Source organism: Neovison vison, chromosome 7 (assembly GCF_020171115.1).
Source record: "Neovison vison isolate M4711 chromosome 7, ASM_NN_V1, whole genome shotgun sequence".
Taxonomy (NCBI): Eukaryota; Metazoa; Chordata; class Mammalia; order Carnivora; family Mustelidae; genus Neogale; species Neogale vison.
Genome location: NC_058097.1, coordinates 160,822,402 through 160,850,128, shown reverse-complemented (window position 1 = coordinate 160,850,128; position 27,727 = coordinate 160,822,402). Strand labels below are relative to the sequence as shown.

General features: G+C 49.2%; 1 protein-coding gene across 8 annotated transcripts in view; it reads right to left on the bottom strand.

Moving 5' to 3' along the window:
• Positions 1 to 27,727, bottom strand: part of TEAD1 (TEA domain transcription factor 1) — a 260,592-nt gene that overhangs the window by 35,631 nt on the left and 197,234 nt on the right. For 5 of the 8 annotated variants that reach the window (XM_044258859.1, XM_044258860.1, XM_044258862.1 and 2 more), the window contains 6 exons: positions 25,887 to 25,898; positions 24,924 to 25,058; positions 23,771 to 23,817; positions 22,997 to 23,058; positions 21,741 to 21,865; positions 4,816 to 4,989 (listed from right to left, as the gene is read on the bottom strand). In XM_044258859.1, the coding sequence (XP_044114794.1) occupies positions 4,816 to 4,989; positions 21,741 to 21,865; positions 22,997 to 23,058; positions 23,771 to 23,817; positions 24,924 to 25,058; positions 25,887 to 25,898 (555 nt within the window). The remainder of the gene's footprint in view (positions 1 to 4,815; positions 4,990 to 21,740; positions 21,866 to 22,996; positions 23,059 to 23,770; positions 23,818 to 24,923; positions 25,059 to 25,886; positions 25,899 to 27,727) is intronic. The other 3 variants (XM_044258861.1, XM_044258857.1, XM_044258858.1) reach the window with 1 other exon arrangement.

The window sequence follows — 27,727 nt, the reverse complement described above, 5'->3', positions numbered from 1 at the left end:
GGAATTACCACGTGACCCAGCAATTCTACTCCTGTGGGAAAAATGCCAAGAAAAATGCTGCAAACGAAACCGTAGAACCACACATAGACTTGTACACAAAGACTTCAGAGTGGCATTACTCGATCAAAGCCTCAAGTGGAGAAACAGTCCACAAGTGTATCAACTAGAAAATGGATGAGCAAAACTGTGGTATGTCTATATGACGGGCTGGTCCTAGGCAACAGAGAAGAGTTAACCAGTGGCACGCTGTGACATAAATGCCCTTCAAAAGGAATTCAGGGGAAGAAGCCAGGTACAAATGACCACACCCTGAAGAAGTCTACTCACATGAAATATCCAGAAAAGGCCAATCTGTACAGACAGAAAGTAGATTAGTAGTTGTCTGGGGCTGGGAGTGGGAACAGGGATTGCTTGCAAACAGGCACAACGGATCTTTTTTGGAATGACACAAATATTCTAAATTTGATTATAGTGATGGTTATACAACTCTATAAATTTTTCTAAAAAAAAAAATCACTGAATTTTTTTTTTTTTAAAGATTTTATTTATCTATTTGACAGAGAGAGAGACAGCGAGAGAAGGAACACAAGCAAGGGGAATGGGAAAGGGAGAAGCAGGCTTCCTGACATGGGGCTCAATCCCAGGACCCCAGGATCATGCCTGGGCCACCCAGGTGCCCCTAAAATTATTGACTTTTAAGGTGCAAATTTGATGGTTTGCAAATTATACCTCAATAAGGCTCTTACTAAAAAAAAAAAAAAGTATCTCACCAGATACACAGCCATCCACAGGGGCCTTTGTGTGTCCCCCATCATTAAGGCATGAGAGACGATAAGGCTAACAGGGTAGGGGGCACCAACTGGCATCCTTGCCTCTGCCTGTCATTTCCGTATTGGGGCCTGAGTCCCTGGAGGCCAGTTGGGATCCCCCACCCTGAGAACAGCGGAGTGACTGCTACCTGGTGCCAGCATGCCCTTTACCTCAAGGTACACTCACTCGGGGTTGCACTCATACTTCCTCCACAGCAAACTCCTGACCTTGTCTACCCCAACTGAGCCCAGGCTGCACGTGGCTGCTGTTCTGAAAACAGTTTTGGGGAGCAATCCTATGGGCAAAGCAAGAGTCAGCCTGATTTTGACAACCTAGAGACTCCAGGCACTTTGAGACAGAGGGCAAAAGGGGGGCGGATAAAGATCGGGTGAAGGATCTCTGTTGAAATTTACTGAATTCACACAAAACCAAGAAAATCTGCTAAACAAATTGCTGATACACAAAATATATCAAAGGAAGGGTTGGACCTGCTTAAGAAACATCCATTCCTGATATCCAAGGATAGATATTCTACACATAATTTATTCTCACTGAGGCATTAGAGGAAGCCAACGAAACTTCAAATTGCCGCAAATTATAAACCTAATTCAAATGGCCTTTCCTCATCTAACATTGTTGAGACTGAATGTCTTTATAAGGTTAAGTACTGCTTGTAATTATACAGAAGGTGTGAAGTCTTCCAACACAATTCATAGAAGTGCTCAATTTTAATCCTGCAAATGTTAATTTAATACATTTATATCTAATCTCAGAGCAACTATTTCTAAATGTGGCCCTTTCACACCAGGCACCACACTCTACACATCCTCAATCTAGACCTCATTACTTGGGGACCCATGACCAAAGGGCCACATCCCTGGAAGCATTTATTAAAATCATCCCAAGCCAAATGGGAAATTTTGGAAGCAAAAACAAGACCAACTTTCTAAAGACTTTCCATTCCACTTTATACCGAAATAACATGCCCATTATAAGAAATCTTATTATTAAAAACCAATACCGTTTCATTTGAAAATAGTATCTTTTCACCATATCCAACCATTTCTGATTAATTACAATTAACCTGAGTAGAACGACTTCTTTTTCTTTCAAACTTTTTCATCTCAGGACCCTTTTCTGCTTTTAAAAATCCACTGAGGACCTCAAAGAGCTTTTGTTTCTGCAGGTTATATCTATCTAGACTTTCTGTATTGGACATTTAAATGGAGAGCATTTTAAACATATTTATTTCCTACTTAAAAAAATAAACTATATCTTTTTTTTTTAATTAGACATACCTAGGCTGTCAAAAACAAAAGAAAGATTGGAAGAGCAGGACTATTCTACCCGTTGGAAATATATTGAATGTGTGCCTTTCAGGAAAACACCTGGATTCTCACACATGCTTCTAAGTGTCTGATGCATTGTTTTGGTTGAAGTCCATGAAGAAAATCCAGCCTGACATGAATCAGGAGCTAGAAAAGGCAAGAGTATTTTCATAGGCTCTTTAGGTAACTGTGGCATTTTTCTTTGATACTACACTAAGACAAATCAGCCGAGTGTTGGGGCACCTGCGTAGCTCAGTCGGTCAAGCATCTGCCTTCGACTCAGGTCATGATCCTGGAGTCCTGGGATCAAGTCCCGCATTGGGCTTCCTGCTCAGTGGGCGTCTGCTTCTCTCTCTCCCTCTCCCTCTCTCTCGCCCTCTGCCTCTCCCCCTGCTCCTGCTCTCTCTCAAATAAATAAATAAAAATCTTTCTAAAAAGTTAGCTGCAGTGTGGAATCTGAAACTGTATCAATGAACTTTCCAAATACTATTACATGAAAAGCCACAGGTTTATCTTACATAATGCCAAAATAATAGTAATAATAATAATAATAACTTTTGTTAATATGGCTGTCGATGTCACCAGAAAAGACTGCTAAGTATTGAGAAGCTGTCAAGTTCATGGAGGTGGATAGGAGCTTTCCAAAATTCTTATTTTTACTAGAAAGCTGGAATCTTCTCTTTGGCCATAAATAGAGTCAGTTTCTTTTCGAGAAGGGGCAGGCCAACAGGCTCAAGGCATTCGTTTGCAATGAGGCCTCTAGGTTCAAGACATCAAAAATTTATAAAGGACATTCTTGGTGTAATTAGTTCTCTCTCTCTCTTTAAATCGTGTGTGTGCACCCACTGACTAAGCCAAAGTCTCAGTGGTTTCACCCTCCTGCGTCTTGAGGGTTTCACCCTTAAGCGTGCGTATCGGCAGCTGGCACGGGCCAAATAATGCCTCAGTGTCGTAGTGAAAATCACTCCAGCCTTCTCCGCCCCTTGCAAGGCTACTGGTGAACTCCCCAGGGGTCCCCAGGCCACACTTCGAAAACTGCCGTGTTACCACATAATAACTGACCTCCAACCACCGTTCAAATCATGAGGGTCAGTACCCAATTTAGAAAGGTATTACTGCTTGTTCCGGTTATCCACATGTATGACGCATCCCAAGAACCTTAATTTAAGTAGAAGGCTAGTTCCACAACCCAAATTCAATACAGAACCATGAATAATGGAATCTAGTTACCACGTAAGGATACAAGACACTACACATACTAAATTTACTAGGGAAGTTCTCCAAGAAATTTAAAACATATATTTTTCCTTAATTTATCCACTTGTTTCCCCATTTGTTGGGTTTTCTTATACAAAGCGTTGGCTCAGTATTGGAGAAGTGAAGTGTCTTCTGTGGACAGATCCTCCCCACCCTTCCCAGTAGCTGGGGTTCACAGGGTGTGAAGCAGCCAGGAAAGACAGCAGAAGCACTACCACCAAACCTAATCTAATTACAAGGCCCAGGGCCCATTTCGGAGTCTCTGTTTTCTTAGCTGGACCTGAGGCCAATTCCACTTACCACTGTGAGGACTGGAGAAGTGCGTGGAAGTGGAAAGCCTGAGCACGGCCCCCAGCCCCCAGGAGGCATTCAGTAATTGGGAGCCACTCTTAGGAGTAGGGTACCCTGGAGGCAGGACGGGTCTAGAGGGGAGTGGGACACACATCCAAGTGGTCATGACCTAGCATGGGAACTGATTAACTATAAAATACACTGGGGAGTAAAATGAAAATTGATGGTCTGTGTAAAGGGGAGAAGGTGCCATGATATAGGAGCCACCAATCCAAAGGAGGGAGGAGCTGGCCCCAAGGGAGAGAAGAAACAGTAAGAAGTCCATCAGATACACAGAGCAGCTGGGCACAGGGCAGCTGGTGAGGAAAACACCCTGCCACCTGCTCGCTTGAGGCCTTGAATGCCATGCTCAGATGTATAAACATTGGAAGAGCTTTTCTTTTTATTTTTCTAGAGACTGAAGCCTTATGAAGGGTCATTGCTAAAAGGTCCTCTGGTGTCTGGCTGCCTTGGTGTCCTCACCTCCCATACACACCAATCACACTCACGCCTGTGACCTGTTGGCTGTCCCCTGGCCTGAGGTTGACTAGTGGAAAAAGAAGAGAAAAGCTCCTCTCAGAGGCCGTGGGACAGCAGCAAGCCCCCGCAGCTGGGGAAATCCGCCCTTGCTGTTTTAATGCCATAAAGCCATAAAGCACATACTGGGTGAAGCCATTTTGTATTCTCTCTACCACTTACAAAATCTGGAAGCGTGAAACCTTATCTCCATCACAGCCCCAGTCCACCTCAGGTCCTGGGCTCCAGTGGAATTTCTAGGTGGCTTTGCTTAATGGAATGAGAACAGAAGGAGGGTCTGCCCTGTTTTCCATCACAACTGCAGCCATCTGTGAAGTCTCCAGCCATTGCCTGAGCGAGCCCAGAAGCCCAGAGAGGCCTCCCGTCTCTCCTGCTTTCGGGCGGGGACACCTCATTCTGCCTGGGTGTGTCTGGACCCGAGGGGGGACCACGGGGACAGCCCCCCAGGTGCAGTCAGCAAGCACCCCACAACCAGCCGCGCTGCTCCGCACTCACCTACAGGAGGCGCCCATCTGGACGAAACCCACCGCCACCACAGCAATGTCTTACTCACCCAGAATTTTACGAGGAAGAAGGCATTTTGGGGGCCTTTTCCAAACAGTTCCTTTAAGCCACCCTTCTTTTCAGGAAATTTGTCATAGATCTGACGAATGTCCACTGATTCGAGCAATGGGTCACTGTAAGAGTGGTTGGCATGCCCAATGTGCACGAAGAGGTGTTTGTTGTACTGTAAGAAACCAACAGAAACATTCCCATTACAAACCCTCTGGTCAACCTGGGGCACATCCGTCTTGAGGCGGAGGAGGAGCAGCGATCTCGAGATCCCGGACTTAAATGCCTACAGTCTGTGCCTTTGAAAAGATGGAGATGTTAAGAAAAACCATTACAGAGTTAAAAGCATCATTGTCTTTCATTGACAGGGGTATCTACTTTTGCTCAAAAAAGATTTCCATAGAGTAGTAAATACAACTGAAGTTACCTGACTACCAAACCAAGAAACTCTCCTATTCACCCAGTTTTGCCTGACTCAACTGAAAATGAAAGCGAAACCCTTTGGAGCCCAATATTCACAGCTCAGCCCAACAAGGAGTATGTGTGTGGTCAGTCAACGAACGTTGTCATCCAGAATGTACTTCTTGCTCCAGCTCGCCCAGCAACAGCATGGACGCAGTACTCTGGGCAATGGTAGCCACCTACTTCCTTCAACAGGAGTAAGACTGCTGAGCCTCTCTCTCACCAGTCCCCTTAGTAACCAGTGTAGAGCTCCTGCATAGGGGCTGGTCAGTATATGGCTGTCAGTAAAAAGTTAGGGTCAGGAGAAGAGATCATGGAGAGGATTCAAGGTCACATGGGGCTGTTAATCAGAGAACACAGGTCACTCATTCGCAAACCAACCGACCAACCAATCAACCAAAACCCAGTTAAGTCACATAACATGGTTAACTAGACCACAAAGCAGTTATCCAAATCAATGGTTCTCGAGGAACATTTAAAAAAAATCACGAATCCTTGGGGCCATCCAGACTACAGGGGAATCCTAGAAAATGGGCATAAAAGGAATTCCAGTATGCAGCCAGGTTTGAGAGCTGCTGGCCTAAACTTTCTAGTCCAGACCCTCTATGCCTGCCTGTCAGGCTAAGAAGATTATAACACCAACCTAATGAGACACCAAGGACATCTGGGGGTTGTGGGGAGCTCAGAACCTAACAGGGCTCATATGAGACATTCCATGTCCCTACTTACCTGGCAGTCCCTATTTGCTTTTCAAGTTTAAGGGGCTATTTCTGCAACTAGAGTCCTTCGGAGTACTAATGTCATTAGAAATGAGAAGTCCCAAGTAAAAGGCGGCTTGTTCAAAGCCGCCTACCAGGAGCGTACGGTGTCCTGGGTAAGAGTTTGGGGTTTGGACTCAGCCTGCTCGAGCACAAAACTCTGTACCCACTGAAAATTAGCTAAGACACTGGGCAAGTGCTACAGCTGCCCCCCACCCCCACCGTCTGTAAAATGGGGAATGTGCTGGCCTCTGCCTCCTAGGGATGGTACGGGGTTTACATGAATAACTTCATACAAAGAGCTAACGAGAGTTCACAGGTTCAATGAACAGCAAATGATAAATGTTGGCTATTATTATTGCTTTGTAAAACCCCCCTTCTTTCAGCATAGTTAAAAAACATTTCTTGGGCTCCTGGGTGCCTCCGTCAATCGTTAAGTGTCTGCCTTCAGCTCAGGTCATGATCCCAGGGTCCTCGGACTGAGCCCTGCATCAGGCTCCCTGCTCAGTGGGGAGCCTGTTTCTGCTGCTCTCCTGCTCCTGCTCTTTCTCTCTCTCTGGCAAATAAATAAATGAAATCTTTAAAAAAAAAAAAAGTTCTTAACTTGGTATAACCCGAAGTTTCCACTCGTTGTGGTCACAAAAGCCTTTAGATGTATCCTGAAGAAATGCTGGTTTAAATCCATGACTTGCTACATAGGCACGAGATCTCTGGCCACAGGGCCAATGGGCAGGAGGCTTGAAATCCCATCTAATGTCAGTTGTCCATGGTACCGGACATCCAGGAATGGTGGCCAGAGCCTGGCATCTTCTGGGAGAGGGCTGAGCCCCTCTCCTGCTCAACCATCAGAGTGATATTTCTACCAGAGTTTCAAAATCTAACAGGTATCGGGTGAAATGGAAAAGGGGGACCTGTGAAGCTCTGGCACAGATCCAGCCCCTCCCCAGCTAGCTGCTAGCTTCCAGGTGCAATGGAGGGCTGGGAACCACTGCAGGGACAGAGTCTGCCTGTAAGGGAAGAGAATTTTTAAAATAAAGTCAAAGCTATTGCCAGGTTGGGGAGCTGAGATTATGGGGTACAATGGAAGGCCCCTGACCTTTCTATAAATGTTTCCAAATGTTGCTGTCATATCATCTTTTCAAATTATAAGCCAACGAAAGCCCACAGAAATGCATGAGGCACTCCTGCTAACGAGCTTCCATCCTCATTAGTGGGCAGGAGAAAAAACAACACTGGCCAAGTTGGGGACACAGATGCTGGTGTAAAGGCAGCCAGAGAGGCAAAGACGAACGAGTAGTGTGTGCCTGTGTCTAGCTCCCTTGCCCCTTCTCTGCTTCCCCACCATTCTGAGAGCTGCGGGCAGAGGGCGTTGCTCTTTCATCCTCCAGATGATGGCCCTTCTGCACGTCCATCCACCCAACACTTATTACTAACCTCTGCCGGCAGCAAGCTCCCAGCGCCACCCAACCCCGTCTGGGAGGTACCGTTTCCGTCCTGTGCCACCTGCAGGCAGGGAGTTTATGGCCTGGGAGTCAACATGAGCAGAGCTATGGGGCACCTGTGGCCCGTCTGTCTGTTGACTATCACGCTCTCAGCTCCTCCTCCTTGGCAGCTGCCGACGGGCAGGCAGAGTTGGGGATGGAGGTGAGAGGCTGAGACTTGTGGTCTTTTTGCTCCCGTCATCCAAAGGCCCCTGCAGTGTCCTGCTGAAAGGCAGGACCTCTACATGTCAAGAGGACCGAAAGGCAAAGGGCGGGCAGTATTTACCCCACCTTACCTGGGGCCTGAAGATATGGCTGAAAACCAAAGTGCTGAGTGCCAGGCACAAACGCGCTGGAGCCCGAGCGGAACTTGCAATCTCGGTTTTGCTCATATGAGCAATGGGGACACAGGATGTACAATGCACAACAGGACTTGGAGGCGGAGGGAATAAGGCGTGGAGGGTGCTCGGCGGAGGGCCTGGCATCTAAGAAGTGTTGGATGAATCGTAGCTGCTAAGATTACTACTGCTGTGGTTTATTATTACGTGAGATTACTAGATCCTGGGGGAGAAGAGAAGAACTTCCTGTGTGAACTACCCCTCTTGCCTAGCAAAGAAAACACAAACACAAGTAAGCCAGGAGCTAGAAGCAAGTTGTGAAGCCATGTGACTGATCAAGGCTTTGGTTCTGGCCCTCTCCTAACACGCTTCTCGGCTGTGGGTCTCTCCTGGGCCCGAAGGAAGGAGAAGAGCCATGCCCATTCATGGCTCCGTGTAATGTGCTTTCTATCTATGTGACCTCGGGTAATCCTGGCCTCGCAATGACACCATAGGGACATTTTACTGAAGTCATTACACATGGGGAAATGGAAGTTTCAGAAATGTACAGAGTTGCCTGAGGTCACACTTCCGGGAATAGTCCTGGAGTTAAGAATAAAACTTGGACCTGTCAGCGACCCAGCCCGTGCATTTGCTGCAAACGTCAACCACACCGTCTCCGGCAGAAAGTGTCTCAACCCTTCTCACTCAGATCCATGTTTTCTGAAAGCTGATTTGAGGAAAAAAAAGTGGGGGGGGGGTGGAGATTAACTAGCATTTCCAAAATTCTAAGAAGTTAGATTAGAATTCAGGACAAACAGAGATGCAGCCGGCAGGAGTCCTCAAAGGTTTCTATTTTGAGGAAGTTACCTTTGTGCCCGAGTGGCTGAAATGAACTGAGAAGGGCAGGCTGTCTTTGCCAAAGGAAACCGGGCACTGCCTCCCCGAGGCTGGTGACGTGAAACCAAACCCTGACTGCTGGCATCTGGGGGCCTTTATTCCTGCCAAGAGGTGACTTTGTTTCTAAGAATACAAAGGACTAAAAAAGGTATCCTGGAGACCACAGCAGTGAGACAAACAGCCTCCCTCTCCCCTTAATTCAACCTGGGTAGGTCAGGAATCCCTCTGTCCCCAAATCCAGAAGACCGAGAAGAAGAAATTCACCCGATATGTTTGGGTTTAAGTTTTGGTAAAATCCTGTCAGTCCTCCTAGTAAGGGAAGAAGGCGAGGGTGCGTACCTTATTTCTCTCTCTCCTTCCCAAATACATCCGATCATTTTCTTTGCATCAATGCTGGTTTCCCCAAAACCAAAGGTGAAGCACAAAACCAAAGAAGGGCAATTCTATTTTACAGGGCAGGAAACAAATGTTTGCAAAACAACACCAACAGCAACGACTCAAATCCCAAGTGTTGGGGGCAATATGTAAGCAGAAACAGAGTCAATGTCAAGAAGTCCTGTGTACGAAAGCCCAAGACTACATTTCTTGTTTTGATTTCCAAAACAGAGCTTAAAACTGGTTTGCTCAATTACAAAAAGAAGTCTCTTTAGGCACGCAGGAGATATGCTGACTATTGACATATCAATGACAACAACAAAAAAGGTACTCACTATGCTTCTTTTATGGATTTCAGTAGAAGGAACCAGCATTCCTGACACATTCTATGCTAGGCACAGGGACTCCATGGCCTAATAGTAAAAAATCCCTCTCTTTAAAGAACCTACGGAATTGAATGTATGGAGCTAGCTTACTGCCTCTACAGTCAGAATCACATATTTGCCCATGTAAATATAAATGTTCTCAATGATTCCCACAAAGACAACTGGGAATAACGACAGTCAGCATCCCCTGTCCTACACATCACGTGACTTAAGGCAGCATTCGCCTGCTCTTTCCATACGAATGGCTGTATTCTCCACACTAAACATACAGTGGTACCGGTGAGCAAGCAGCACCCATGTGGAACTCCTTTGAACATGTCCCTCAAGTTTCACAAGTCTAAGGTGGAAACCAGGATGAGAACCAAGTTCCCCACTGCATCTGAGAGTAGAACACAAACTTGTAAGTTTCAGAAATTTTTCCTTCTTGCAACTCTTAAAAGCTAGGCACGGCAGGGTGTTTTCACAAAATGAGGGACTATGTGGCAAGAGGGAGATGGGGCCCTAATCCAGAAGAGGGAGCGAAGAATGCACCAGCCCAGTAGCTGGGAGGCTGACCTGGACGGCAGCCAGTCCAGGGTGCACGAGAAGCTGGGGGCTGCTGGAGGGGTGTCCCCAAAGAGACAATAACCTGAAAAGATTCTGAGTTGTCCGACCATCTGGAGAAGAGTAGGAGAACTCTGTTAGAAACGTTGGAGATGAATTTGTATAGGTACGTAAAAACCAGACCAAAGAAAAGGCAATAACCAACCCTAGGAAAAAAATTTCTACAATCCAGGAAATGGTTCTAATACATCACACATGAACCATGCTGTATGTGACATTTACAGGCTTGTAATACAAACACTGGGTGTTAATTAAACCAAAAATTGTGATATAACCAGACTGGGGAATAGGAAGGGACGAGAACAAGTTCTCAGTTTATTTAGAGAGCTAAGTCCTGGTCTTCCACAGTAAGAAGTCAACAGAAGCTGTCCGAAATTAATGGGCTGAAATACACAGCGTCAACATGTTTTTTTGGAAATATGGAGATAATATAGGAAGAAATGGCTGAAAAAGCTGTTAAGTAGCTGTCCCTAAGGAGTAGGACCGGGAGGTGAGGAGACATGGGGCAGAGGACTGCTGCTTTTCTTTACCGCCGTGAGTCTGGTTCAATTTGTTTTATATACAAAGCGCGTGTATGACTTTATTAAATTAAATAAACAGCCAACTGAAAACGACGCTGGAACATCACGGAGTTTTTTGAGGAAGAGAAACAACTATAAAGGGAAACAAAAATATTGAGAGTTGTGCTTCAGGATGTTTATTCTAGCTGGTCACAAGTTCCCTTGGCTGGAGAGGAACTTGGTCAGATCACAGAGTCTTCCTATGGCTAAAATACTCAGGAGGGCTCAGCAGAAGCCGGGGTTCTTGTCTGCCTGCAGGGTTCACCAAAACACCAGCACCCCCACCTCAACGAAGACTGTCCCACAGCTCAATCTTAATACTCAGATTTCTCTTCTGACTTGGGAAAATGCTCATTTGCTTTTTTCATGGTTATAATACATACAGTGTATTTTTTCATGGTTATAATCCCCGCAGTCATTCCTCACAGCAGTTGTAAACAGCGACAAAGGTGAATGTAATCCTTAAAACTCAAAAAAGTTACTCGCGCTGGGCTATTTAGCTACCCTGGGGGTTTAACAAAGGACTTTTCCTCCTTTTCCAAATCAGTTCTAAGGTCACTCTCTTTCCTGCTCCCGCCTCTCCTCCCCTCCCTGTTGCTTGGGGAGGCTGCAGAGAGGGTGAGGACCACTGGAACTCTGGAGTCAGCTGGGGTCTGAGTCCTGGTGCAGGGGCCACTTCCAAGTGGGGTCATCTAATATGGGAAAGTTCAGGGCGCCTGCGTGGCTCAGTTGGTTGAGTGTCTGCCTTCGGCTCGGGTCATGATCCCAGGGTCCTAGGACTGAGCTCTGCTTTGGGCTTCCTGCTCAGAGGGGATCCTGCTTCTCCCACTCCCACCCCCACTGCTTGTGTTCCCTCTCTTGCTGTCTCTCTGTCAGATAAATAAATAAAATCTTAAAAGATAAAATAAATAAAGTAAATAAAATGGGCAAGTTCAGCGCCCTGGGGCAGCTTCCACGTCCATAATGCAGGGGTAGTCCTGGTAGCTATCTTGAAGGAGTGGTACAAACATAAAGTGAGATAACGTGTGGAAAATACATAACACTGGGCTTGCACATAATTTGTTACTATTATTGCCAAGTAATCATGATTATTTCTTTACTTCAGACGAAGATCATGTGAAATTAAGATTATCCTGCTGATAGCCACGAAATGGAAAATACCAAAACTTAAAGCAGAGATTAAAAGGAACACAGGAGACACACAGGGTGATTCCTACTCGTTCGCCACTGTAACGTGAGGCGGGGGTGAGGTGCGGGTGATGTGCACCCAGAGCCTGGAGTGATCTGGCTCCCGAATTTCCCTCAGACACGTCCGTGCCCACTCCCTGAAGCACAGAGAGCCTGCCCTTAAAGTGCCCGTCACCACCGAGGAGACACACCGGAACAGCCCAACTCCCAAAAGCGGCCACTGGGTTTTCTTTTCTTTCTCTCCTCTTTTTCGAAAGCATGGCTAATAGGTTTTATTCCAGAGACCCCTGGTGAGGCAGCTCGCTGTCTGTGAAAAAGGACAGAGAAACCCAGACAAATCTTCCTGTCCTTGGCACTGGCGCCGCTTCCTCGGACCGGAGCTGCACTACCTCGTCTGACAGGAAGGTGGCGGTCTTCTCCCAAACTTGTTTTAAAAAAATTCCAAGTATCTGAAGAACGCAGTAAAACCTTGAAAAATGACTGCTGTCAAATAATACCAAGAGGAAAAATTATAATCCACTTAGGAATTTTAAGAAACCAAGACAAATAACTCATGTCAAGGGGGGGCTAATGTACAAGTCAGAACAGAATGGGGATGGACAGATCACCTACATTTGTATCCTGTCCTTCTCCTGCCTGGGCTCTGTCCACACATCCCCAGGACAGCCCTGGCAGCCTGTGATAACCCCCAGGCCCTGCAGGGACAGGGAGTGGCTGTGGGGCCAAGCCAAAGAGAGGGACCTGCACATTCAGTGCTGGGGCCAAGGTGGGGAGGGGGGAAGCTGGGCGAGTGGTAGGGTGCGGCTGGGTTGGGCTCCAACTCCTGCAGGGCCTCTCCTCATCTGTTAACTGCTCCAAGGCACCGGCCCTCTTCTGGCTACTTGGCACCCGGGCACTGCTTCATCCCCTCCCCTGTGCTCCTCTCAAAAATAAGCAGCATTGAGAGCAAAGAATACGGAGCAAAAATCAGTCCTTCCTGCCGGGATCTCACACCAAAAGGCCCCACCTCAGCCCTGACTCCCACTTCCACCACCACCTTCGCAGAGGGGCTGTCTTCCCCCACCAGGGTGCGGCTCTAAGAGCCCACGGGCCACGTGCATGGACAGCAAGTGGGAAGGCAGGCACATGGGGGTGCCAACCTGCCAAGGAGAACAGATGGAGCCTGGCCGGGCCTCTGTGAAACGTCCATAAAACCCAGATTTCCAGATGCTTTCAATTGCCTCGTCCCCCTGATGGCAAGGAAAACGCAGGGTGAGTGCCCGGAGCGGCTCAGACAGGAGAATAAACCATGCACCGCTGGGAGAGAAGCAGCAGCGAGGATGGCTCGGCCGCTGCACAGGGCAGAGTGGAGAAAACCACACACCACACCACAGTGCACCAGCCTCCCAGCCCCCAAATGCTGCACAGTTTGTGTCCTACCCGAAAACTCGGCTGGGGGTGGGGTGGGGGGCACATAAACGCTGGGCATGGCCCACCATCAGACCTCCGCTGTAGGCTTCCTCGGAGATCTGGGAAGGCTGGAGGTGCTTTCTGACCATTCATTCTAAACACGGGCGTGTCCATTACCGACACAGGGAGCAGAAGCCAAGTCTGCTGCTGTTTCTGGGGCAAGCTGCTTAACCTTCCTGGGTCCTGGCTTCTTCCATCTGAACATGGGGCTGTCACCTGGCCTCCACGGGTCCACTGGAAGTTCCAACGACTGAGCAAACACGACAGTCCTGTGTGAGCCCCAGCGTGCCGCACAGGCGCTGATACACAGGTGTACTATTAATGAGATCCACCCGCAAGCCATAAATGGGGGTGGTGGTGGTGGTGGTGAAGGGGCCTCTTTCCGAAGGACCAGAAACCAGTCTTCCCAGACAGCCATCTCCCCATGAATCCATAAATGCACTGCCACCAGTGGCCACAGCAGCCGATTTGGGAGGCTTCTCCAAACCCTGCTCTTCTCCGCCCGGTCACAACACTGGCAGGGGCTCCCCTGGCCCTCTGGAGTTTCCACCTTGCTATACTCCTGTATTTCTCCAATCTAGTCCCCACTCAAACCGCCTGCCCTTCATTCTGCCACAGGCCTCATGGATTTCAGACCTCCCGAGAGCTGCACTGGTCACATTTTCCCAACCAAAACCAGGTTCTGTGATCTAACAAAGGAATTTCGGTTCATCTGTGACTTTAGGCCTTGGAAAGGAGCTATAAAAATACGAAAATTAAATCATTCATGGGGTCACACTGACCAACCGCCTTTCTGGAAAAGAAAAAGGGGATCTGCAGGATGTGTCTGTGGAACTGCAGGGTGTGCTCCCTCAGAGGCCTGCCCTGGCCTTCCCCAAAGGAGAGGTGCTGGGGAAACGTCCTTCTTCTCGGATGATCCTTCCATGCCTGGTTCCCTCCAAGTCACACCGTGAGAGAATCCACGATAAAGCACTTGCTTGGTAAGGAAGACCTCCCAAAACGCTGGTTACTACTGCCACCTCCCCTCCAGCTCCTCAAACCACGGGCACTGGATGCAGACCAAGTTCCAATCTCCAGCTCTGCCGTCGATGAGCTGATTCCCGGGCTCAGTTACTTAAACTCTCTGAGCCTATTTCTAATACCCATTTCAGCAGGTTTATTTCGATGATGAGAGGCAAGAGCATGATCACATGGCAATCCTGCTTCCTCTCTGCTCCATGGCTACTCAAATGACAATACTGTTTCTGGTCCCCAAAACAGTCATCTCCACTATGCTCTTCCTCCCACAGCTAATCAGACCCAAAGCCTTTGATGCCTCTCCCCTCGGACACTCCCTATTTTCTGTACCCCTTGGGCCTGGCCAGGCCACTGCCCTGGTTTGGTCCTTGCCACCCAACACGTGGGCCAGATGGTTACTGCCCTACCCTAGCCACTCTCTGACCTGCTGCCACTGTCAGCTTCCTAAAACACAATCAGACCACAGCTTCTCTTTCAAAAGGGGAGTGAGATTCATGTTTTGCTACATATGTATTAAAACCTCTGGAAAGATTCATCAGAGGGGTGTCTGCATGGTTCAGTCCATTAAGTAGCTGCCTTTAGCTGGGGCCATGATCCCACGGTCCTAGGATCAAGTCCTGTATCGGGCTCCCTGCTTGGCAAGGAGTCTGCTTCTCCCCCTGCTTGTGCTCTTTCTCACTCAAAACAAAACAAAACAAACAAACAAAAAACAAAAAACCCCAAAAAAACAAAACAAAACAAAACCCCCACAAGAATCTAGCAACAGTGGTTAGAAGGAAGGGAAGTCTCTCTCCATTCTTTTATGCTTTTCAACTTCGGACTGTGTGAATTTACTACATACTCAAATCATCATTAATTTTTAAAAAAATGATTCTGGTTTCCACCTGAATTTCAATATGGTCCAAATCACCCCGTGAGCAAATCCTCTCAAGCCTGGTTCCTTCCATGTCTCTGGCCCAATTTTCAGCTACCTTACTACAAGATGTTCAGGCCACAAATACACTCGTGGAGTCCTCCGCATGGTCCAGGGATGCCACTGTAATGGCCAGTGCCACACACGGAGACCATCAGAGCCCTCACACGGACCGGAGTCAGGCTGAGCACCTCTGTCCCAAATCTCACACTGCTGTTAGGGATTAGCCTTCTGGAACCACTGGAATAAACATGCTATCACTACAGCATGATTGGGGGGCATGTTCTCAAGTAGGTAGAAACCCTCCTCGCTTCTTTGCCCCAAACCCCGAGAAGAATCACAGCCCCAGACATTCGAAAAGGAGCTCAGGGAAAATCCAGCCCGACCCTCTACCCAAGGTGAAAGGCACGGTGACAGCCAGCCCGGGCTTAGAGAGCTCATATGTTGGAAGGCAGCTGTCTGTTTGAAGAATTTCTTTATTCCTTCAAAAGTACAGGGAGGTGGTTAAGAACAGAGTGGAGCCAAACCCTGGCACAGCCATTTCCTGGCGATGGCTCTTGGTAACGTACCCTCGTGTTTCTGAGCCTCTGTTCCACTACTGACAGACTGCAGAGCAGCACAGTATCCACGTCATCGCGCTTGGCATAGTGCGCTTGTCACACAGCTCAGGAAGTGCTGGCGGCTGTCATTACTGCTACAATATATAAAGGTATTTCCTCGAGTGAGTGCAGCTGTGCCTTTCCTGTTCAGGTCTGTTCCTGTACCCACCACAGCATGCACCTCCCTTTTCTGCAAGACCCTGCTGCTTCGAAATCTAGAGAGAAGCACTTCCTTGTCCCTCCCTCTCTGTTCCAGTTTTCCCTTCTCTGGCTGCGGGAGGGCTGGAGGCACCTGCCACACCCCTGGGGTAGGGGCGGAAGAATCCTGCTAGGCTTCATCAGGAAAACCACTCCCCGTGCACACGCAGAGAGCCCAGATTTTCACTGGCCTAAAGCAGCCGCTGCCTCACTTGGCCAGATTTCAGACAAGGTGCTTTTAAATGGCTCACCCTGGGTGGGGGACCGTCCACTCAACACTTGAAGTCCTTGCATATGTAACACTGAAATCGTGTAGAAAAGTGTATTTTCAAGCATTACCAACCACTTCCAAAATAGTCTCTGTTGTTTAGAGTCTTCCTTCCTTTCTTCACCCTCTGCTGTTTTTCTCTTAGCTTCAAGCGGAGCCAGAGGTAACAGAGGGACCGATTTGCTGGTTTTCCACCAATATAAACAACCACTGATTTGGGGAAACGCTGCCGCCAGGTTGGTACACGATGCGCGCCAGCAGGGGGCGCTCATCCCCCAGATGACTCTTCTCTGCGCCTTGCAGACTCCCAACCAAGCTCCTCAGATAGGAGCGGATCCTGCAGCCTTCTGGTCATCCTCTTGGCTGCGCGGTCAGCAGACCTGGGCCACCATCCCGCTTTCAGTGGCTGCTGACTGGCTACCCCGGGGTCAGGCTGTGTCCCGGGATGAAATAAAATGATGCACACTGCCAGCTGTCGCCACTGCTATCGGGCGGGTCTACTGGCCTTAGTGCCGCCAGGGACAGCGGAGTCGGGGCCAAGTCTTCCGTGGTGGCAGTGGGCACATGCGTCGTAAACTGAAGAGGGATTTTCCAGAAGGGCTGGTACCAAGGAGGCCACCCTAGCCTAGGGACTAGGCGAACCGGGTCCTACACAAGTGTGTGTTCGAGCCCCGGCCCCGGAACTAGCTTACAGCTTAGACAAGCCATTGCTCCAGGCCTCTTCCAGAAGAAGAAAATCACCACAAAAAGAAAAAATCACCTACCTCACCGAAGTGTGATAAAGATGAAAGAGATCGTTAATGAAAACTGGCACAGCACCCAGCCCGTTAATGTGTTTGTTCGGCGTTTGTCACCATGACCCATGACCTCTCCGACTCCAAAGAGCCCAAGCCCTTAGAAGGAGGTAGGGGGAAATGTGTGTGTGTCTGTACACAAAGATTCGTGTATATACACAACACAAAGTTGAAACTGTTTGGGGCCCTTTAATTGTTGCTTTGCTGGCTTCCTTATCGAATTAACAAGCTTAAAGTCTGATGCTGTATTTTAAATACTGTACATCTAACTTTGTTAAAAGGTACCAGTGGAACGTACTTCAGATGGCTTTAAATTCTCCTGTTGCATTAAAGTCTGAGAAGCCATACAAAGTCTGACAGCCCAAAGAATCCATCCACAAGCCCAGGAAGTGCTGGCGGCTGTCATTACTGCTACAATATATAAAGGTATTTATATATTGTTTTTCCAATGTGACCTTGGTCCCGAAGCGTCATTAAACACTCACTCTAACGGCACCCTGTGTTTGCAAAATAAAGCGCCCATTGTGGGGTCTGAGAAGCTGGAGCTTGGAACCCTGTCATTGTGCTTTAAATAATTTTGTGAATTATTAATTTCGATGAATTTCCTTTTGAGTAATCACCTTTTTTCCCCAAGGTTCCCCCCATTTCCTCCTTCCACAAGAGCCATCCATCCTTTAGGCCCTTACATTTCTACTGAAATAAATTCCTATGCCATTATTCACAATCCCCCGTGTATTCATTTACACACATTAAATTCATTTGTGTAATTCTGCCAAATAAGTGTTTATAACACAGGAATGTGAGAAGCCACATCAAAAATGACATGCATATTATAATATAACAATATAATGTCACAACAGTGACAGACCTCTGGTTGGCACGGTCTAATAGACCTAACTGGGTGGCTCATCAGTTAAGCGTCTGCCTTCAGCTCAGGTCATGATCCCAGGGTCCTGGGATCGAGGCCCACATTGGGCTCCTTGCTCAGCGGGGAGCCTGCTTCTTCCACTCCCCCTCCTCTCTGCTTGTGCTCTGTTTCTCAATCTCAAATAAATAAATAAAATTTTTAAAAAATCAAGTCAAATCACGATACTTAAGTCATGATCCCAGGATCCTGGGATCGAGTCCCACATCTGGCTCCCTGTGCAGCAGGGAGCCTGCTTCTCCCTCTCCCCCTCCTCTCTGCTTGGGCTCTATCTCAAATAAATTAAATCTTTTAAAAATGCAATGAAATCATGATACAAGCCAAAAACCATCAACATATATATTAGAAGGTATTATTACTTTCTGAAACTATATATTTTTAATCTAAAGAGCAAGTAATTTTCAAACGGTGAAGAAGCACTCAACGCCACAGAAGCACTCAATGTCACCTTACGTAATGCATGTGTCCCTCTCACATCCTCTGGAAATGGGCTCAGGGAGAATGAGGCTTAGCTCCCTAACACCTGAAGAGTGGCTGCCATGTAGGAAATGTTTAAAATTATTTGTTTGGATGAATCCCAATTTCTTTCAGTCCCCACCTCATGCCCCTGCTGAAGTATAATGATGTTCTCAAGAGGCCCAAAGGTGTCGACTCACAGCAGGTCTTGAGTTTACTTCGGGGCCTCTGAAGGCTGGTACTCAAGTTCAATCTTGAGAGCCAAACCTTTCCATTAATCACTAGAAGGCCACATCCAGCCAAACCAGTCTGATTATCACGTGGACTCCTAAACATGGCTGAAGCATGAAGGATCTCAGGCCTCTGTTCCAAGAGGGTTGGGGGGGGGACTGTCTTTATGAAACTATTCACCAACTTTCTTACTGCTTTCTACACTAAGTCATCACCTCCAGAATGTTGTTCTCCCTTAGTCTTCCCCCACCTTCCAGGGGAAGGGCGACTTCCTCAAGGAAACCCACCCTGTCCCGTTCATCATTCACAGTGCTCAGTGCACTCCCTTTGCAGACGTCCCCATGCTTCACAGTGACTTCGTGTCTTCTTGGTAGACATTACACCACACACGGGCAGACACAGTGCCTGTCGGTGCCGTGCTGGGCTCCCCCCGGAACAGCACCTAACACGCAGGAGCATGTGTTCCTAAGCATTTACGGATTGGGCTGAATGAACCCAGTCGTTCTCAATGTGAAGCCCAACAAACTAAACCCACGTTCTCCTGGAGCCTGTGTTTCAGAGGAGAAGATGCAAAAAGTGTACACATGCAAGAGCAGAAAAAGGAACTGGGCATTCCTGGCCCTAACAGGTCCATAACTGGAGAGGACAGCACAAGAGGGGGCTGCCACAGGCTTTTTAATCAATCAATCAATCAAAAAAAAAAATTTTTTTTTTTTGGTGATAAAATATTCTATCATCTTTTTTTTTTTTTTAAAGATTTTATTTATTTATTTGTCAGAGAGAGAGAGGGAGAGAGAGTGAGCACAGGCAGACAGAATGGCAGGCAGAGGCAGAGGGAGAAGCAGGCTTCCTGCTGAGCAAGGAGCCCAATGCGGGACTCGATCCCAGGATGCTGGGATCATGACCTGAGCTGAAAGCAGCTGCTTAACCAACTGAGCCACCCAGGCGTCCCATTCTATCTTTTAACCAGAGAAACAACTACCATCTTGGGACTTTTCCTCTCCAGTGTCTTGGAGCTCTGTTCTTTAAAAAACGGTCAAAAGCAAAGAGAGAGGCTGGGTCACACAGGAGATACCTAGACAGAGAATTTCAAAACTGGGGGTGGTTTGTAGTAGTGAAAAGAATATAATAAAATAGATTTGGGCTCCTGATCCCTCTGCTTATTCACTAAACATCTTAAACTGTTGAATGCATCTGGGCCTCAGATTCTTCACCAATAAAATGGGGGAAAGCGAATCTCCTCACGGAGCACTAGAAAGACAGAATGAAATAGTTAACCAGCGCATACGCTGTAAGCATCAAGGTGTCCTACCAACATGAGTTATGCAAAGTGAAAACCATGGTGGGGCTGAAATCCAGTCTTCGGCCAAAGTGTCCCCTATGCTTTCCAGAAAGAACAAGAAACAAAGAATTAGGAGGATCATCTTTTTTGTTTTTATCTCAGCACCGCTCCAGAAGGATTTGACGCCATCACCATCACCCTTCTTAAAAAACCACTCGGCCGGGGCGCTGGGTGGCTCAGTGGGTTAAGCCGCTGCCTTCGGCTCAGGTCATGGTCTCGGGGTCCTGGGATCGGGTCCCGCATCGGGCTCTCTGCTTGGCAGGGAGCCTGCTTCCTCCTCCTTCTCTCTCTACCTGCCTCTCTGCCTACTTGTGATCTCTGTCTGTCAGATAAATAAATAAAATCTTTAAAAAAAAACAAAAAAAAACCCACTCGGCCACAGCAGAAGAGCGATCCAGCTGGCCTTTCCCTCCCTTACCCCAATAAGCTGCCTCAATGGGCCTAATGACCTACTTTCCATCTCTTTCTTCATTTTTTTCTCCGAATTTCAGAACAGGCTCTATTTTACTACCAACTCCCAGACGTTCACAATTCATAAACAGAAACCTCAGAAATGTCCATGGAGTCTCCACTCTGGTGATGGCTCGTGGCATCCCCCGAGCCAGAGGCCGTCCGTGGAGCTGTAGTACAAAGACCCCAGAGAGGTGGTCACCTCTGCCTGTTCCGTATGCGGGTATTTACACCAGACGGTGAACTCATCCGTGACGCCTTCTTCCCACGACAGCATGACCACAGAGTAGGGAACACAGAGAGAGCCTGGGACCTCTGGGCATCGAGAGCCCCTGAGAGCAGGGTGGTGGGGTGAGAAAGCGCGCATGGAAAGGAGTTGGGGAGGATCCGGAAGACAAACTTCTGATTCCTGCCTTTTGGCCTCGGGCTCACCCACACACAGATGCAACACTCAGACGCACAGCTGCCAAGGAGTGGGAGTGAAGACGGGGTCTGGTGGTGGGAAAGAAGGGGGGCTCACATACATATGGGAAGTAACGGGCCGGCCCGAGAAACAGTGTCATGATGGGCACCAGACGGGGCAGGGAAGACGGCAAAGAAGAAAAATGACAGAATCCAGGTGCCAACGTGACTGGTGCTTAGCGTCGTAACGCACCGCTTTCTGGATCATACTAAAACACCAGCTTGTTACTTCTCCGTAAGAGAACCACTCGCTATCGTGAGAAAGGACAGACTTGCAAACGCAGTACAGAGTTAACAGCGAACTGCTGAGGCTTGAGTTTTAAAGACGTGAATTTGAATCGCCAATCTACTAGATAGTAACTGTGTGACTAGAGAGAATTCCTTAACCTCTCTGTTTCCTCATCTGTCCCACAGTACCATACCTTACGGAGTTTTGGGGGAAGTAAAATGTGGCCATTTACAGAAACAGGTTGGCATGGTGCCAGCCACATGTCAGGGTTCAAGAGCTGTCACCTGCTGTGCCATTTTCCTAAACACAAGAAGAGCCTATTAAAGTCTTTCCCTTCAAGCTCCAGCATTCCCTGGAGTCTGGGGTCCAGAGCGCTCATAAATATCCGGCTGCACAATTCTACCTTCTTGTCCACAGATACACCTTTTTATGTAACTGAAAATCTGCCTCTTCTGACCCAGGCTGTTTGGCAGGCACAGGGGAGCAGGAAAGGAGAAGGAAGGCACGAAAGTGTGAAGGGGGAACAAGAATGGGATTCAAGGCACACCTCGCAGCACACTCACCGAATCTGGGTCTCGCTGCTGTTCGAGGAAGGCTGAGAATTCCACCAGGCGAAGTTTGGTTGTGCCAATGGAGCGGCCCTGCCAGGCAGGGACCGAGGGAGCTGCAGCTGATGCCGGCTCGAACCCTGGAAAACCAATTAGTACCTTTAAGGCAGGCCCCATGCGCCTTACCTCGGGCCTAAGGCCAGGGCTGGGGCTGGGTCCTGCAAAACAACTCTCCCTCACCCACCCCCCCACACCAGAGTCTAGGGGCAGAAAGAAGTCAGGTGGTTGGGGGGATTCTGGCCAAGGACCCAGAGGCACAACGCTAGGTAGTGCCTCACGTCAACGTGGGCCCAGGTTAAGGGCTGGAGCACACCCCACCGGGACAAGGGGACCAGCTGGGCGCCGGCTGAAGAGCCTGGAGCGAATCCTGCAAGGACCCCAAGAAACTTCTGGGGACTGCCCACCTCCTTCCTTCAGACTGCGGTAACCAGCACTACAGAATTACTCCCTCAGGATGCCCCATGGCACTGAGACAGAGTGCCACGCGTGAATCTGCGTCCCATCTGGGGACTCGGTAACAGGCAGCAGTTGAACAGAGTGACCCCACGTGCACACAGGTGCCTTGGAGTAGGTGGGCCAGCCAGATTCCGGTTGCTAGCTGAGGCTTCTCTGGAAGCTCTTTGTTAAAGAGAGGGAACAGGGAACTGAAACCTACTCATAGAATAAAGGGTGGCTAATCCCCTCTCTGCCCTCGAGATCTGAATTGTCCAATTCAGCCTGTTCATGACCAGGAAGGAACCACAGCAACTTCCCCTTCCAAGGGTGACCCAGGGTCCTCGGTGAAAGTGATAAGGCTTCCCTTTTCTTTCTTTCCTTTTTTAAAAATTGAGATATAATTGAAATATTCACATCTTGGTTTTCTCCTTTTTAAGTAAACCTATTTTTCCTTTTTAAGTAAACTCTATGCCCAATATGGGACTTGAACTCACGACCCCAAGATCCAGAGTGGCCTGCTTTACAGACTGAGCCAGGTGGGCACCACTGGCTTCTGTTTTCTTTAAAGCCCCATCGAATAAACTCCTGGGAAGTGACTGGGGACACTGAACATGTCTGTGACCCTTCTGAGTCCCAGGCATAAGGAGGGTAGGGGTGAGGAGGGGGTGCCCAAGGCACTGCTGGAACCAGGGACAGGCCTCTGTGGAGCGAAGTGATGGGCCCAGCTGCCAGCTGCCCAGGACAGTCCTCTGAGGCGGAATCCCTTGGAGACTCACCTGGAATGGGGGCCGTGACCGCTGGCTGGATGGGGTAGGCCTGTTGCACGAAGGGCTTGACGCTGGGGGCGGAGGGTGGAGAGTCAAAAGTTGAGAGACTATAGCAGTGGCTACTCCCCAGGTCTGGCCTTGGCCAAGGCTAGGGAACCAACCTGTACCCTGTATCCGACCCCTCACCCCACATCAGCCTGATTCCCATTTGCTGTGACATCTAATTGAACCTCTCATCTCATCCCTGCAGCGACCAAGATCAGGGCTCACCATGCCCAGGCAAGGTTTGGGCCATGCTCAGGCTCCCCTTCTCTTGGCTAAACAGCTGGAGTTCTTTCGAGAACAGACAGGCAGGACTTCCTTTCCGCTTTCATCTCTAGGCGACCTTCAGCCTCCAGTTTATGAGGCCTGTTTCCCTTGCCCTCAAGGCAGCAGGAGGTTGTCTGTTAGCTGCCCTCATCCCCCGGAAGGCCAGATGGGCTGGGCCCCAGGAGTGCCTGCACTGTCCACTCTCAGACAGACACTTTTCAGGAAGCCCCAGGTTCTGCCCTCCAAAGCCACAAAGGCCCAGGGCGCCAGTGAGCCACTATGCCTCTCCTAGAGCAACCCAAGTCTCTCTCCTGCTCCTGGCCTCAGCGGATAATGGGAGAGGACTATGGGGTTCTCGGGTTCAATGTCTTTTCTCCTATAAGCCCCCAGGTGGTCTGGCCCCGGGGAAACACACCCCCAGGCTGCGCTGTGACCAGACCCTTGTTGTCCCTGCCGGCCCCTCCCTGGACTTACTCTTGTGAGGATCCTGGCTGCCCTGTTTGGATCATTCCTGGCCAGAACTGGAAGGCAAAGGCAAGAGGCATCAGGATTATGAGTTCCCAGGAAAGCACTGCTTGGGAAGTCTATAGATCGCACCCCTTGCTAACGACAGCGGAGCTCAGATCATCTGTCCGCCGCCAGAGTGACCCTCTCTAGACTCAGATGTGGTCATCGACGTGCACAGGAGAGCACCCTGCATCCTTGGCCTAGCAGTCCTGGCTGCCCTGGCGCTCCTCCTCCAGACTAGTTGCCCTGAGGGCAGGGACCAGACAGCAGCTCTCCCCTGTTCGCCTGACAGCTAGCAGAGATCCGGGCCCATGACAGGGGCTCACCGCTCTTTCATCCGACTGCTTTCTACACATGCACCCACCCACCCATCCTTCTCTTCTTCCCTCCATTTGCAAATGCTCCTTGTGTGACAGATCTGCCTCTACAGCTCACAGCACCAAGGGCCTGGCCTGGCCGGCAGAGGACAAGCTCTGAACCAGAGGCCAAGAGCTCCGAGAAGCAATGCGGACACCGCCTTCGCTGTGCGCCTCCTGGAGGCTTCGGGTGCCTGCTGCCCCCTGCTGGACCCGCAGCCTGTGTAGAAGGAGTTGCAAAGGGAGTCACAGGGCGCCGGGTTTGAGTCCTGATGGCACCAGCCAAGATCATACCACCTAACTCGCTTTGTTACTCACTAATCTCATTATCTGCAAGACAGCAAGAACAATGAGAGGCGTTTAAGATTATTGCGAAGATGAATGAGATCATAACATTAACTTCTCAGCTCTTGCTAGGTGCACGATGAAAATGGCAATACAGTACTTTGCCCCTTTAGGGGTTAGTTCCCTTAAAGGGACCCTGAGGACACAGGAAAAGAGAGGAAGGGCCATTTAAAAAAAAAAAAAAAAGCAGGTTGACAACCCAGAAGGGCACCAACAAAGTGATACCCAATTCCATGTCTGCGGGGACCCAGGATCCCCGCCTCCAGCTTGATCTCCCCACTCCCTCCCTCCCCTTTCTCTCTCCAGCTCCCTCGCTCCCTCTCCCCACAGTGCAATAGGTAGCTGACCACAGGTGGTCCTCCCCTCCCTCACCCCCCCAAACCGTGCCTCCCGGCTGGGGGGGTAGGGTTGTGACTTACCCCCGGTGCCCCCGGAAAGGCGGGGCGTGGAATCCCAGGCAGCCCCAGCTTGTTGTGAATGGCGGTGGCTGAGACGATCTGTGCCGAGGACATGGCGGCCATGTGCTGCAGGGCCTTATCCTTGGCCGTCTGATCCTTGAAGGTGACAGTGACACACAGACTTAATACGTAACACGTGGCTACTGGGCAGCTTCAACAGGCACAGCCACGAGCACATGGACTAAATACAGAGCCACAGAAGAGGCCGGAGAAGCAAACATGCATGGATAAATAAACACAGCCAGAAGGCTAAAACACACTCAACCTACCGGAACTCTGAACCTGTAAGGAGACTACCCAGCGGCAAGGTTTTTTTTAAAAAAATGTTTTAATCCATTTTTTCAACAGAATGGGAAGCCTCTGAGAAGAGTGGTCACTGTATTTATTTTTCCAGCTTCCAAAGGGAGATTTCTCCAATTACTTAACACACTCAAGGGAAGGGGGTTCGGGGTGTAGGGGGGGAAGCTCTGCATTGAAGCATACAGACGGGAAGAGGGAGACAGGAGGGGGTGGTGATGGATCTGGGGTAGGACCGTCCACAGGGTACGGGCAGGCCCCACCTTGAGCGCTGCCATGGGGCCACACTCCCAGGAGCTGCTGGAGGCATGCGAGGCCTGGGAACCCTGGTAGATACCTGGTGGGGAGGCTCAGAAGCGGCAGGTCGGGTGGGGGGCCGTGACGGGACCAAGCAGCATGCTGGCGGGAGGGGTGCATGCTTTCTCAGGTACCCCCACCCACCATGGGTCTAAGGCTACACGGGTTCTCTCCAGAGCCGAGGACATAGGGCACGCTACTGGGCGACTGGCTTCTCCCTTCCTGAATGGGTCTTTTCCAGAAAAGCCAAGGCTGGTAACACAAAGCTAGCCAAAAAGTCTGCCAAGCACAGCTAAAATACAGAATACTCAATGTGGTGAAAATACTTACCATGCTTGTTACCTGGATACAACAATAAACAGTTTGTTAAAAGAATTGCGGACAAAGGCAGGGGTATTTTTCTTTTTCACTTAAAAAATATACATATTTACACAAACACACAATATGGGGTACAACAGAATGCATAGGACTATGGGTATTCTTCACATTTTAGCAGGAATGTAGGAACCCAGATAACCATCTAGAAAGGCAATTACCAACCAGTCCACCCATTTCGAAAACTACTCCCACCCCCTTCAAGCTGGCTCTGCGGCTTCCTTAATGTAGAGGCAGAAACGGTCAGCCCCCCAGAGTGTGACCAATCCCGATGGTGCAGGGAGAGTTCCATGCTTGGGAAACATGTCAAAGAGCCTGGCTGCTCATGGAAGGGTCGATACAATCTCTACCAGACCCAGACTCCATCAGAACAGGAACAAAATGGTGGCACCAATGTAAAGAGAGCATCAGCCAGCGCGCGAAGGTCAAGGGAAAGTTCAGGCTAAGACATAGTCAAAGCTGGCTTCAGTGTGTACAGACTGACCCAAAGGGGACTCAAAAGCATGCAGAGCTACTAGAGGCTGGGCCAAATGAAGAAATGGAGGGGAAAGTCCCAGTCTACAAAATAACTACTAGGGGCTTCCAAAAAAGATCAAATTAGGTGCTCCCAAGGTAGAGATACCACTTGGTCCTATAACGGCCAGGATCACCGTGTAGGTTTTCAAAAAGCTTATTTATATTGCCCCTTGGAAAAGAGCCTAGCACTTGCATAGAATTGTACATTTTATTCATTTCTCTGGCTCTCAACCAAGAAAGCAATGGGCCTCATGGAACAGCTTTGGGGGGTTGTCCAAGGTCACTGGGATCGTCCTGAAGGGCATGTGCTGCAGTGAAAGGACAGGGTGAGGGCCCAGCCTGCAGGATCCCCTGTCCCCAACAGAGTGGCTCCGGGCAATGGTGTGGGGCGTTGCTGCCTCGGGTCAGACGGCATTCCCTGAGCAGACCCCCGGCTTACTCATCTGAAAACTCTATCTACAGCTAGCTTCCTCAGTTAACGTTTTGGGGTTTTGCTTCTTTTTTTAAAGAGCTGAATCATTCAGATACTGAGATGCCCCCAAAAGACAAATCTTGATGTCAGTGGAATAAACGGACCAGATGTGCAAATGTCCTGAAGCCCCGCAGAGCCTGACACACACAGATCTCAGTGCCAGTCAGACTAGTCCTTGCTGGTCCCATGGCCCCCCCGTCACCTGCCCCATCATCTCCGCAGAGGGGGATCCAGGCCCTGATGTACAGAAAACCCGGCTCCAGTCATACAGCTCCCTACTCTGTCAGGAGTGCCTGGACATCAATACAAACGCCCTGAGGGGTTCTTTTGGGATCCGTCACCTTGTACTCCAGCCCCCAACCCACCTAACCCCGAATGAGAGGGTATAAATGCCCTCACAATGACTTCGGAGCTAACGTGCTGTCCCAGGTCTAACCACAGGCGCTGTCTACCGCAAGGACCATGCTGTATCGCTTCAGGATAGGCTAGGGGCGTAGGGACAGTGGGAGCCCAGACCTCTTGCTGGTCTGGCAGATGCAAGTTGAGGAATAACTAGGAAGAGAGCTGCGGGCTTGGCTCTATTCCGGAAGTCTGTCACGGGTCCCCGTGTTTGTGAAACGCTGATGGCGGGGGTGACTCGGCGCCCCCAAACACAGTATGTGCCTGAGCAGACTTGGGGGGAGGGACTCGAGAATAGGAAGTCGCGGTCCAAAGGGAAATGAGTCCCTCACATCTCCATAGCCTGCTTTTATTCTATCAGGTGCTGGTGATGTTCTCCTAGGCTAGGCTGATGGAAAAGTTCTCGAAG